At 31.8% G+C, this 15,095-nt stretch overlaps 1 protein-coding gene across 2 annotated transcripts in view; it reads right to left on the bottom strand.

Moving 5' to 3' along the window:
* The window catches only part of LOC118187026 (EEIG family member 2), a 43,922-nt gene that overhangs the window by 23,225 nt on the left and 5,602 nt on the right, over positions 1-15,095 (bottom strand). The window contains exons 2-5 of one of the 2 annotated variants that reach the window (XM_035357211.2): positions 12,511-12,701; positions 8,192-8,312; positions 5,593-5,783; positions 3,048-3,205 (exon numbers count right to left, since the gene is read on the bottom strand). In XM_035357211.2, coding sequence (XP_035213102.1) covers positions 3,048-3,205; positions 5,593-5,783; positions 8,192-8,312; positions 12,511-12,656 — 616 coding nt within the window. In that variant the 5' untranslated portion in view covers positions 12,657-12,701. The remainder of the gene's footprint in view (positions 1-3,047; positions 3,206-5,592; positions 5,784-8,191; positions 8,313-12,510; positions 12,702-15,095) is intronic. The other variant, XM_035357212.2, reaches the window with a different exon arrangement.

Here is a 15,095-nt window from a genome sequence, read left to right as displayed (position 1 = left end):
TTAATGTTGAATGAAATTATGATTTTCCAATATTTCCAATTCTTACAATACAGTCAAAAGTCGTTAATCTGGACTCGTCGGGACTTCGGCGATTCCGGATTATCGATTTTTCCGGATTATAGATCATCGGTTTAAATCTCGTAAGATGGCATGCAGAAATTCTAAAATTAAAAATATGAAACCGTAATTTACGAAATAAAGAACAATTATGATCTAAAGGGTATCAAAATTTACAAAAAAAAGCTTAATACTTATTTGTTTACTTTATTAAACATTTCTTTCAATGTAAGTTGTTTCAGTTGCTTCGTTTTTTATGTGATAATACATTCTCTTTAATTCTATAAACAGACATAATTTCTTGTTCAGTTACTAAGTTCCGCTGTTCAAGTTCTATAATTGCTGTGTCGAGAATACCGACTAATTTGTCAGTCGAAATTTTTTCGTTTTCAATAACCTATGTCACTTTCTTCGCTATCGGAAGCGAATTATAATGACGAGGCATTTGATTTAAATCATATCAAAGACGGAGTACATCGAGATGAAATACTACATTGAGTAAGCAATTATAAGCCAAATAAAATAAAAACATCTGCCCTTAAGATAAGGATAGTGCTGACAAATCAACTTCCAATTCATTGCACGCCGCCACGGCGTTAAAGATAAACAAAGTTTAGATAAACAAAAAAATATGCCTTTATCCATTTTTTGCAGCAATTCCACTTTTTGTTTAATGGACTCCAAAAGATACTTTCGCTTTGTATATCCTTTACATATTAGTAAATATATATAGGAAATTCTATTTGACATAATCGAAAGTTCAAGCTTACTTTTATAAAATTGCTCTAACAGTCTGCAAAAAATAATAATCCGGATCCAATTCGAAGATTAAGAAACAACGCAATCTGCAACATTAACTGAAATAGATAATTAGATAATTTTAGCTTAGCTTATCCCGTCCGTTATATATTGAACGTGCATTCGTAAACGTATTTTGCGCACGCGCACACACAAAGGTAAAGGTCTTACGCTTTGAGTTTGTAGCTTTGAGGTCCGGATTATAGATAATTCCGGATTATGGGTGTCCGAATTAACGACTTTTGACTGTACCACATATATTTTGATAAGTTTTTTAGAAATCGTCCATCTTCAAATTTTGCTTACATAGGCTGTTCCAGAAGAAAAAAAAAAAAAATTCCAAGATAAATTATGTTTAATTTGAGTAATGCTCTACATAAAGATGACTATAAATATATTTCTACAATTCAAAATATTAAAAAAAAATTTTTAGATATAAATCTTAAAATGTGTGATTGTAGGCAAAAAGGACTATCCCTTTCAAGTTTCATGTTATTCAACCTCTTTGTTTTGTAACCTAGTTTTTTTTTAAATAAAGAAGTTTAATTATTTTAAATATGAACTATTAGTGTGTTATATTTATGATAAAAATTAATTACAGAATTTTTTTCTTTAACAAATCAATAGAAAAATAATTTGTCTTCTTCATGTCAAGTACATTACCTTGAGATTATTTTACACAAAATTAGTTTTAAATCTGTCTAAAAGGGGCAGTACATTATAAGGTATTTCTCTTGCCTTCTTTGCATGCCTTCATGGTGTGTAATTGAGAGGTCTGTGGTTCAATTCCCGGCGAAGACATTGCATATTATTCATCTTGCTTGCCTCCAAAAAAATACCTAATGTCTCTACAGTGGCGCCCGAACTAAAAGGGTGTTGGATGATGATTCTCCTCACCCAGGATTTGGTGATTGGTTCTCCTAAAAACCCCAGTCACTCTTTAAAAGGGGGAGTATATAAGGTATTTCTCCCGCCTTCTTCGCATGCCTTCGTGGTGTGGTGGTCTACACACTTAGCGCATAATTGAGAGGTCTGTGGTTCGATTTCGGCGAAGGCGTTGCAAATTTTTCGTTTCTCCTGCTTCCAAAAAATACCTAATGTCTCTACAACATATTCAGTGACATAGATAAACTAGTCGAGTTTGACTACTTTGAATACGTATTGCCCCCTTTATAAATTATATTTTATTGCCCCCTTTATATATTAGGCAGATTTATAAACTAATTGGGGGTAAAATAATCTCAAGGTAACGGACTTGAGATGAAATGGAAGACTTATTTTTATTGATTTGCTAAATTTTTATCTGAAAATGTTCAACTGATTTTTTTATATTTTAAATTGTAGAAATATATTTATAGTCAGTTCAAATTAAACTTTAAATATTAATTTATCTTGAATTTTCTTTCTTTTCTTCTGAGAAAGCATATGTAAGCAAAATTTGAAAATTTGCTGACTGTTAGTATCTTTCCATGATTAATCCAAAAATGAAGAAGAGTCTTCATTTGTGAATAACTGAGGATTTCACACCATTTTCAATTTCAACAAGTCAACATGATTTCTAAATCATGCTCTCATTACATCTAAATCACCCATTATGCCCATAGATAATGAAAAATTGGAGAAAAAGGAAAAACAATTATGCTTGTATCAGTAATTTTTAACAAGATCAATACCAAATTAAACAACGTAGCACTGTCTTGCAAATTATTTAATTCTTATAAATTATTCACTTTTTACTATTATTGATATAAACTAATTAATCAATTGAATCATAACATATATACAAGACAGTACTTTGGGCTTTTCAAAATGTACATTATGAAACACATAATAATTCATATTTTTCCATACAAAATGTCCTAAATGTGAACATTTATCTATGTTTTAATGCTATCTTAAGGTTCTTCTAATTCCACCAAAAATGCATGCAGTTTTCTATGATGAATCTATTGTATATCATGCGAGGAAAAAGGGAGAGACAGAAACCCCAAAAGAGAAGAAAAATAAAGTAATAAGCTTTAAATAATAAAATCAGACAATCTTCCAATAAAAAAAAAATAATAAAACAAATTAGTGCTTCTGGATATCAAAATAAAATATACTAAAATCATGCCAGGGATAGCAGCAGCGAAAGCAGCAGCAACGACTAAAAGCTGTGTGCACATTTTTGATAGGCGTGGGAAATAACAGACCTGAAGACAGCAAATTTGGCCTTTGTTTTCGTGGTAGACTGCCGAAGCCACTGCTACCACTTGCTAAGCTATCCCCACTGTAATCTTCACCTTTTTTATCAGCAGGCAACTGGATCTGAGGCTTGTCTCGAAGAGGTGCAACAGCACGAACTGAAGGGCTAAAGAATCACACAAACACGTAAGTTTTTTTAAACATAAAAAATATACCAAAGTAAATATGCATATACAAAACATGAAGAAACTGAACTTCACACTACAATAATTTTTTTAATTAAAGCTTTCTTATTTATTAAAAACATTCAGCTAAATTTTATTCATTTTTTGAAACTATAATTTACAGCATTCTTTTCTTTTCTCAGGCACACTGTTTTCTGATGATTAAATTACAAATGTAACAATTATTTAGGGCTTAGTTTTTGCACTCTTAATTTTCTCACAATCTTTAAATTTCACAAACTAAATAAATAAAATTAAAAGAATTTAATGCACAGCTGACAGCATTAGCAAAGACTCCAGACTACAGTAAAATTTGTCAGTAGTGAATGCACGAGTGACATTTTTAAAACTTTGAAAATAAACATGCAAGGTCTTTTCAATTAGCCATTTGTTAATTTTTAACTAACTGTTAAATGTAAAAATTTATAAAAACAAAAAAATGAATAATTTAAAATACTTCTTGTAAAATATATGCATATTTAATTTGAAATTTTCATTTTATTATTCAAGCAAAAATATCACTAAATCTACTAATAATTGAAGCAAACATTTTAAATCACAAATAACTGTAAAGGAAATTAGAATCTATAAACAATATTATAGCTTCATGAGATTTATGGATTCTGATTTCTGCAGGGAAATTGGGGGAGGGGGAATTCTCAACAGACATATAATCATTAACAAAAACGTTTAATACATTTATAAATTGAAAATATTAAAATTTTTATAAGTAGACTGCTTTGCAAGCTAAGTTTTGAATTAGATAATCTTTTCATACATCATGGTTCTTCATTCACCTGCAAGTTTACTTTTTTACTGAAAACAGCTTCAATACAGTCAGCCCCTTTATATTAAAAAGGAACAAGGTATTTTGCTGTGTCAAAATGCACAAACATTGCATTTCAAAAAAGGTTCAAATGGTTGGAAGCTGAAATAGGAAGGTTGCGTTCAATTAAAAAATGAATTAAATAGCATTCATCTTTTATACCATCTGTTTTATGATCCTTTATGAAGAAATTAGGTATTTCTTTTGATTTTAGAGCATTTTTTTTATCATTTTAAGAAAATACATGCAATTTAAAGGCATCATTAGCACTATATGCAACTGAAAAATCTCTATTGCTAGTGCAAAGTGGATGATTTACAGAAACTTTAAAGATGCTTTAATCCATGGAAATTCTCTAGAACACGAACTTCTGGCTTGATTATTTTTGCCTCTTATTCTGATTATTATAATTCACAAATTTAAAAAATTTCTAGTTTAATCAGGACTCACAAAGACCACACACTACTTTTTCTCACTATAATATAACTGAACAAGACCTGCAGGGTAAACAAGACTTTCACCGGGACTAGAAAAATAAGAATCAGAATTTGCTGAACTATGATTAGTTACTATTTAAAATCAGCAAGACCATCAACTTAACACGTGATGTCACAAGCATTTTGCCAATCAGATTAGCAGAGGATAAGTTAGCTCTGTTTTGCACACCACTTTCCTTAACACCCTTTCGTAAAATCCGTAAATTTTCAGTATTTTCTGTAGTTTGCAATTATGCATTAGCAATATGAAACAAGACTACATATTATGATAAACTAAAAAACAAATTACATAATTAGAAAATGTTTCACTGATCAAAATACAATATTTAATGTCCATTTCATTAAATAAATTCCAAGAATATTTTGAAATACAGTTGCAACAAAATATTTATTTATTTTTTAAATCCTAAAAGATTTAAAAATATGTTTAAGTTGTATCCTACCATCTTAGTTAAAAAAAAAAACATTATTTTACAGCTCTAACAACTTAAACTGACAGCAAATGAAGAAATATTGAATAAATAGTAAAAATATGAAAGTTTTCCCTTCCTATTTATTTACTGACATACAGAATTTTTAGTCTAGTAAATTAATTATATCTAATAATTTAAAACATTGCTAGAAACCTGAAGAAAAATTTTAATAGGCCTGATTTTAAGATCTGGATGCAGCATAAAAATTTTGTTTCCTTTTTTTAAATAATTTAAATTAGAAATTTAATATTATTGACTATTTAAATCCTATTTATTTGCCCAAATGAAATATGGCATAAGTGCCAGTAACTGAAAACTCTTAATGCTAAAATCACACACATCTGCAAGTACTTACAGCAGAACTCCAAATCAGATGAGTTTGTCAAGTTTGGGAGTGAGGAAGTTTATAAAACTGAAAGTCTGTATGTGAAAAAAACATAAAAGTTTGGTACTAGCACAACTTTTTATAAAAATGCAGTCAGTAAAATGGAGGTTTAGAAAAATACAAATCCACAGCATGTAAATTTGCTTACGTTTTAAAACAAGGATCACCAGCCAACAGAAACATCTCTATGGTGATTTGAAGCATCGAATTATCTTGCCTGTGTTTTGAATCATAGCCTTCTAAAAGATACCTGCGGGATGTGAGACCAGCTCCAGCAAATTCCGCAAGGTTCATGTTAGCAAAGCCCAGCTTTTCAAATGATCGGCCACCTCTTATTTCCTGCAATAAAGTTTAGCACCATATAATTTTGGGAGAAAAACAAGTTTAATTCTAGCAATGAAAAATCATAAAATAGCTATTACATAAAAAAAGAAAAAATATTACGCCGTATGATGTCAATAAAAAAATCCAGGTACTTACATATTATCTTGTCAACTGTTGGCGGAAATTTCGGCAATGGTCGCCAATCATTATTGAAGAATTCTAAAGGACACTGCGATCCATAATTTGGGGTAAAACTGCTCTAATTGGCTGGTTGACATGATAATACGTAAGTACCAAAATTTATTTTTAATAGTAAGTCTTTAACAAACATTTATGATATGATTAAAGAAATAAAATAGGCAAAACCATAAGCACATATAATGGGAATGCAAACAAATCTCATTAGGATATATAAAACAGCATTCAGAAATCAGCCCATCTCCAATTACCTGAATTATTAAAAAAAAAAAAAAAAAAAATTAATGTATTTCATGGACATTAAAAATTCTGATTTTTGCAATTTCAAAAGACAGTATTTCAAAGACTGTATAACTAAGTAGTTTATGGAGACTTCATCTGATGGTTTAGCTGTAATAATTAATCACAAAATATAATTTCAGAATTGTAACAATATATTTCAGTATCTCTATTCTTATATTACACATAAGCACCTTTACTAATGATTACACAAGTATTCTTCAGTAATGAACAAACAATATTTTTTCAACTATTACACATATTAATTTAAACATATTTCACTAATAACTTCACCACCAATGGCAGTTTGGATAGATCGCTGAACACTGGCAGTTCAACCTTCATCTCAAATGACTACATGAAAATTTAACATAGTTCCCTCCCCATTCTCTTATATAACCCTCCCTGATTGCATCTCTTTTCTTTGGCAGAAAGCTGTCATATTGCTCTGATATGTTCAAATAAACATTACACAAAATTTGGCAACCATTTGGTCTGATCTTCATATGTGACTGTAACCATATCTGTCCATAAATAACTAACTGTACATGCCTTTCAGCAATTTTGAGAAACCGAAGGCAATGGAAATTTTTTGTGACCACAGGAAAGCTAGACTGTAGTGAGCATCAGTTTTCAGTTTTTAGTTCAGTTTACTTTGGAGCACTGAGAGATCTTACGCGTGAGCTTCAGTCTTTATATGCATCTTGTATTGCTCTGTGAGTAGTTTGAAGTGATAAGTACTGATTGTCTGTCATATTGAGGAGAACTGCACAAGTACTTTTGTGAAAATGTCCAGAGCCGCAAAGTGTTTCCTTTGACAAAATTAATTTTATTACGCTATTATCGTTTCAGTGTGCATTCAATCCATTACAAACCTGTGTGCATATAAAAATATGGCATCCTTTAAGTTCCAGGTGACTAAATGAGCAAGCTGTTCATGAAAGCTTTAATTTTCATATACAGCCTGCTCTGGATAAAGTAGTTTTATGCCCTACATTTTAATATTCTGAATAATAACAAACAAAAAGGCAGCCTTTTGGAATGAATTTTAATTCTGAGTGAAAAAAAATATTTTCAGTATATATATTCTTCCCTCCAAAATAGAACATAGGAGAGAAACTTTTGGTTTTACATTTTTAATTCCATGATTTATTAAAAAAAGTAATGGTACTTATGTATTAACGCAACCGGACCAAAATTCGCATAAATTGCCAAATTTGGCGACCCTACTTACGGCAACGCTACGTGTTATACGTAGTTTTGTAAAAAGAACATTTGGAGATTCACAAAATTTTCCTGCATTTTCATGCAAATTTTTGTAATTTATGAGAAAATAGCAGTGTAGATGGATAAAGTCAAGAGTGTGCGCAATGCCATTTTTGTGCAATTCTGGGATGTTTTTTTAAGTAAAAATAAGTCGATATGTACATGGTTAGGCGAATACGGTTTTGAATCGGTGCTAAAAGCAATAGCCAAAAGATTTCCGCCGAAAAAATAATTCTGCAACTTATTCAAATTCGAAACCGGAAGGGTTTAATTGCTATTTTATATTTTAAAACAAAATAATATAAAAAACTGTAATTAATAAATGTACATTTTCTTTCTATTCATACTTTTTTACTCAAACTTACAAATCGCGCCAACCTGGTTGCGATAATACGTAAGTACCAAAGTAATTCTGATTTTTAATCATTCACTAAACAAGATTGAAAAAATTACAGAGTAATCTAATTGTTTTAATAAAAATTTAAACTAAAATACCTGGTTTCACAAGAATTCAAAATGAAATATCTTTTTAATTACAATAATGTAATAAATATATTTCAGGGTTTTATCAATGATACTAAATTTCTACTATAATCTAAGCATATTTCAATTCGATAACAAACCATAATTAATAGACATAATAATGCAAATACTACACAACATTTTATAAAACTGCATACCTTTCGTACAGACACCCTACATATACATGGCTCTAATACACCAGTACTTGCATTAGCAGTCATTTTGCAACCAAACTGAAATTTTGTATCCCATTTGACACAATTGTTCTTTACCTCTTGCCTGAAAAAATAATAATCTTTATTAGAACAGTACAAAATATCTAGAAGTTAATAACGCACAATTTATTACCAGCCCCTCCCACCAAAAAAACTTAAAATAATTACAAAATTATACATGCAACTACAGCACATGTGTCAATATCTCAGATAGCAGTTTGATCAGTGCATTAATTACACTTTTATGAAAATGCAGTTAAGTTGTTAAGTATAAAGCCTGTTTTGTCTTCCTTTCCTTTAGCCTGCTATAGCTGATTTCACTGATATGCTGGTAGCTGCAGATTTGTGCAGAATTTGATTAAAGACAGCCTTGTGAGAAGAATGTTACTTTTTAATTTGTATATTGTTAGTCAACAGTGATTGGCACAGTCTGAATGGAAACAACAACGCGAGTCATTGGTGAATGACAAGCACTTGCATATTACAACTACTGTTTAATATATCCTGCCCATAGCCATGGAAGAGATATAAACAGAGTCATTTAAAATACAAGCCATGCAGGAAAAGGCACACAGATGCATACAGTGAAATGCAGTAACTTTACTCACTACAAGACTCACACAGTAACTGCCATTATGAACACCTGATTCATGCTTCAGAAGATGCAACCAAATATGGGGAGAAAAGGAACGAAAATGTTCCACAAGGAATTTTATGTACCTTCTCAAACTTCTCATATTTCCCACCATGGCAAGATGGGTGTAAATGTGTTCATAAGGATTAAACTGAAAGATCTATGGACAGAGAACTTTTTGACCTTCTTTCTTCACTTCCATACCCATGCATATCAAGAATAGAATGTTTTCGAAACAGTACAATATGTATTTGCCACTATTCAGCTGCAAGTATATTCCATGGAACTTGTCATCGATTTCTTCAGAACATTTATTCGACAAACTAATTTAATGAAAAATGTATCCATTATCCAATTACAAGGTATATTACGGACAGCTGCTCCAGCTGAATGTTTCATCAAGTCAGTGTCTCCATTTCATGATGTGTCAAGGCTCGAGGGTAGTGAAAAACTCACATTTCCCAACTTTTAAGCATACTTTTTGATTATCTTGCCCCCTCCCAGAATTGCCTAGAAAATAATTCAAAGGCAATGCATTATTTGGCCAAAATAGGCAAACCATGACATTGTTAAAATGTATTCATGTGACAACCCACATATGCATGTACACGTAGTAGAGAAGCACAAGTCATTAGTGTTTGTTTTTGTTGAATTGAGTGCATTTTTTTTTTTTTTTTTTTCCTTGTAAGGAACCATAATAGAACAGCAGAATTTGCCAGCTGATTAAAGAAAAAGCATTGCAATTCTTCAGAAAAGTGGCATTTTGCCTAATAGTACAGAATGCATAAATTTTCTTTCCATGAAGTTGCACTTCGTAAAGGATTGGATTTCATTGATCAAAATAGGAATCTGTGCCATTCTCTAATTTTTTAAGTGGAAACAGATTGCTGTGTATATGTGAAAACGTCAGAGCCATGCCAAATTTATACAATTCTTTGTTTTTCTTAAGGGAAAACAGAATGATGTATTCATGGAAAGAATGATAGTATGTGCAGTGCCAAGTTTCTGAAAATATCCAAATTATTATTATTATTTTTTTAAAGCTAAAAGAGATTGACCTGAAGAGAACAGTGGGAAAAGGGTCAAATGTTTTATTGTGCATGTCTCTTGCATTTTCAATTTGTTTAATTGGTTATTTTAGGTAACTCTTAGTAGGCCACTATTTTTAAAAATAGCTGTTGTCTTTTGTATCATAGTTTAGGAAGGAGGTATAGATAATTAGAAATTACCCTTTTTAAGTTAACAGCATTTCTTAAGATAAAATCATCATGTAATTAGCAACCATAATAGATACAGGGTTTGTCTGGGAAGTAGTAGGACTGATTTTTCCCACTAAAACTTGGGGGAATGAGGGGGATGTTAGTGTGTTGGTTGAGTTGTGGGAGATCTTAGCTACCGGTGCACCAGTCACCTCCAAGCCTTCACCAATTGTAGATCGAGTTTAAGGTGAACTTGTTTAAGGTGCCTTGTCATCTCCACAATGAATCGTTTGTTAATCGTTACATGGTGAAGTTTTGCGTCAACTTGGGTAAAACGGCAAGTAAGACCAAAGATATGATCGAGACTGCTTAAGGGAGTGATGCCATGGCTCGATTAAAATGGTATCGAGTGGTACAAATTGTTTCGGGAGGAAGACAGCAAGCTGAAGATGAAATTGATACTGATCCATCATTTTTGACTGCAAAGAAGTGGTTCACAGAGAGTTTGTACCACCTGATCAGACTGTGAATGCTGCATTCTACATGGAAGTACTTAAAAGACTCAGAAAATGACTTGTATGCATCCGTCCAGGGAGACTCAATCACGACAATGTGCTGAGTCACACCGCCTTTGCTGCATGGTTTTCCTGACCACACATGGCATCACACAGCTTTTCCAGCCAACCTTACAGCCCAGATGTCGCTTTTTCAGACGTCTTCCTCTTCCCACAACTGAAGAGGGTCATGAAAGGACAGCACCACGGCTCGATCCACGCCATTCAAGAAGCCGTAGCAAGGGAGCTAAAGAGCATTTCAGTTTCTGTGTTTCAGGGAGCCTTCAATGATTGGCATAGTCGCTGGAAATGTATTGATGCAGAAGGAACATATTTTGAAAACCATGATATATCAAAATTGTTAATAAGTATTTAAAAAAAATTTCAGACCTACTGCTTTTCGGACAAACCCTGTACAGGATGAAGTTCAGAAGATGAAATGAGAAGTAAAAATAAATAAAAATATGAAAACAAGTCTTAATTACACAATCTGACAATATATTTATTAGCTCATTGTGTCTTATCTTAAAAACTATGCGGCGATTAATGCCAATATTGCCACCTTGACTCTGACCCAGATTTTTAGATTGAAGTGTGCCCCATGGATTATCGCCAAGTTGTTGTTTCATTTATGGTAATCTGAGTAGTTGAATACTATGGAAACCCTATTATCCATTTACATTAGTAAATGGTTGCGTGATTGCGGTGAATTTGAATGATGGGACGAATTTTGGGTAAGAAGTATGTTGTTATTTTGCGGTTTACACGGTAAAATGGCTGAATGTTGTAATATTAATTTGAAGTTCCTGCACAATTTGGAATGAAAGGGAAAAAAAGACTTAATTGACTGGTGTGTAAATGTTTACTTAGTTGCCATTATAAGTATTCTGTTTGTAGGAAGGAAATGTGTATGGTTGAACGTCAAAGGATACCTGCATTACGGAGGATATTTTTTACTTTTATTTTTGTGAATTTATATGGCGATGCCAGTATACAGATTTTAGTTCAGACAATTTCAGGAAGTTTATGGATGCTGTTAAAGAATTTTGTTTGACTGAAGACAAGGAAATTTGTAATAAGGTAAGTGGATATTTCCTTTGTGTAGTGCTAAGATGAATTTCCTTTTTTTATGTTATTTCATTGATTGATTTAAAATGTAAGTTTATTGAGATTATATATTTTTGTTGGCTGCTCCTTTGACTTTTTAAGTGAATATGGATCGATGTGTACATGGACAAAGTCAACGGAGTGCGCAATGCCTAGTTTGCACAATTCTCTGTTTTTTTTTATGCGTAAATAGGTCGATATGAACATGGATACCGAGTTCGTGCAACTTTGACTTGTTATTTTGGATTTGTGTAGCGGAGATTTTTGGTGCAAAAACTGCCACTACACAAAGCCAAAATAACAAGGTCAAAAGAATTGCAGAAACTCGGTGTCCATGTACCACCAAAAATCGCCAAGGGACACTTGTAAATATATTTTTACTGCAACCTTTTCTAGATTTAGTCTCTATGAATATTTTGTGAGGGACAAAACTAAAAGCTTTAAAAAAAAAAAAAAAAAAAAAAAAAAAAAAAAAAAACTTAGAAATTAAAGAAAATTTGCAGTGGGATATGCATATATATATATATATATCATTCCACAAAACAAGCTTTCACACTTTTCAAAAATGATTTGGCACCATGTGTGATAAAAGATGCAAATATTTTGAAAATGTTAAATCCAAATAAATCATAAGTGTAATGTGTTTATCTACATTATCCCACAGAAATTTTTTTTTATAGACTTATAAAAAAATCTTAATATAAAAATTTATATCACACATACTATCATAACATATGGCAATCAGAATAGAAACAGAAAAATACTCACTTTTGAGATGATTCAGTGAAAGTTCCCCCATCTACAAGCCTGATTTTTGCAAAAAGGATTCCATTTACAAATGGAACAGCAGATAGTTCTTGTAAAACAAGATCTACTTTAAACTTGTACTTCTTTTTCTTTAACATGAAAGACATTCTTACTTTGCACTTAAATTTGCAAAATCATTTTGTAGAACAGATCTGTTGGTAGAGAAAATTATTTATGAATAAGTAAGCATTTAAATGAAAAATAATAATACATGCTATTTTTGATTTATGACAGATGGCAATAATAAATGTGCTGCATAGTTAAAAAAGCTATTTTTGCAAGTGTAGACATTCTATTGGCTTTGTAGATGCAAACTGTTATTGGATGATGGAATCTGCAAGGAACATTATATCGAATAATAACTCATGCGTTTTAAAACAACAAGTAATACCAAGAGCGCAAATAAATCTTGATTAGCTGGGCTAGCTTAAAATTATTTTAACCATCTGAGCGGCCCAGATTTTTGGATTTGTCATGAAGATCTGTATTAGTTAAATATGTATATTTACCTATTTCAATCCCTATTTTCATAAACTTGCATTCATCAAGATGGCATTTATGTTATTAATAAAAGTAAGAAAGCAAAATATCTTAAATCATAAGCTAATATTTAGCAAGTGACCAAAAATATCATGATTGAATAAAGCTGGTCATGGTGCTCAGAGAGTTAATACCTTACAATAAAATTTCATACAAATATTTTCATTATCACATACAAAATTTCCACTGCTGCTGCTGCTGTTGTTCTTACGTTCAAATTTTCATCGTTTTTGACCATTTTATATGCCTATTGAATCTTTGTATTAGATGTACACACCCCATATTCATACACACACAAAAAGTAAATATTTTTAAAAAATCAATGTGAATTTGAAAATCTTTGGCAAAAATGAAAAAATATTGCTAATATAAGAAAATGTGATGACAGAAAAAATGTAACATGTTAATATAAATAAGAATGGCAAAACTTTGGGGAGATATCTTGCTTGATCTGCAATTCAGCCTCGGAGGCTGCTATAATAAGGAAGTATAAAAAAATAATGTAAGTGAATTAATTATTATAACTTAAATAATTATTGCTTAACATTAAAACACACAACATAACTGGGTATGTTTCATTCATAGTAAATGAATATATAGAAAACTGTTGATAGGTTAAAATTTACCCAAGATAAACAGCACGGGAGTTACTAAAAAATTATTTTCACAATTTATTGTGAAATATATAAATTTACATCAAGAGTGAAAAAGAATAATTAGGATAGTGCTATTGTTTGAGCATTATTAGCTATGCTAAATACTCTAAAATAAACTACAATATGATTTTGTAATTTAGTTCTTAAAAGTTCTTATAATTAGTTTTTGGAACTTTCGCATTTAATAAACATTTTAAACTTTATATTCATGGAATTAATTAAAGGTGCACGGTTTTACTTCAAACTACGAATATAAAAAATTAACCTACATCGTTCCATGAAAATGAAAACTATTTTTCACAGTATTTCTAATTATTTGCACCCTCACAAAAAAATATTTATGTGGGAACCTATATACAGAGTGTCTCAGAAGGTCATTGCCAAACTTCTGGCCTGTCATACCATGACAAACAAGGTTTACATAGGAACTTGTGTCCGAAAATGCAAATATCGACTGCTAGGGGGCTATGTTCGCAAGCGTAGAGGGGGAAAAAAGAAAGGATGTAGGAAGAGAATATGACTTTTATTAAAGAACATGGTTAAATCAGAGATGTTCAAAATTCCTTCTTACACCACAATGCATGCATTACAACATCCATGCATGGATTCACGGTCCTGTTTCAAATGGGCAGGTGTGCCACAGACACATGCCACCGTATTCATGATCCTGGCAGAGATTCATATCCGATGGTCCTGTTCTCTAATACATCATGGACTTCATGTATCCTCACAGATAGAAATTCAGGGATGTCAGGTCAGGAAATCGTGGTGGTCATGCAACTGGTCTGCCTCTGCCAATCCAGCGATCAGGATATGCCCCATTCCCGCACAATGCTGCTAAAATGTACAGGTGCTCCATCATGCTGAAACAAGATGTTTCTGTGTGTAATGCTGGAATGTCAACCATCAGATCTAGCAACACTTTTTCTACAAAATGTCCATAAAGAACAGAGTTAATGAACTGATTCATTTTTCTTTAGCAATGTCCTTCCCTGAAATGATCACACTTCTCACTTTTCTATAGCGAACATTGTCCTCTTGCAGTCGCCAATTGCATTTTCAGACATAAGTTCCTATGTAAATCTTGTTTGTCATAGTATGACAAACAAGCATGTTAGGTTTGGAAATGACCTTTTGAGACACCCTGCACACATGATGCATCCCCTTCAGATTGCTTTCCACCTCTCCAGGCATCTTCACCATTCCAATTGTTTTTACCCTCGTAAAAAGCGGCAAAGAAATAAGTGGGCGATTATGCACTTTACCGAAAATGTTTCCAAAGAAAAGGCATCATTCATTATAGAAAATTATGTTTGAACAACCAACGAGATGACATTATGCTTTAGCGAC

This window comes from Stegodyphus dumicola, chromosome 8 (assembly GCF_044657685.1).
Source record: "Stegodyphus dumicola isolate Sdum_Otavi_A_Nest chromosome 8, ASM4465768v1".
NCBI lineage: Eukaryota > Metazoa > Arthropoda > Arachnida > Araneae > Eresidae > Stegodyphus > Stegodyphus dumicola.
The sequence above is the reverse complement of the archived record's forward strand: the minus strand, read 5'-3'. Positions and strand labels throughout refer to the sequence as shown.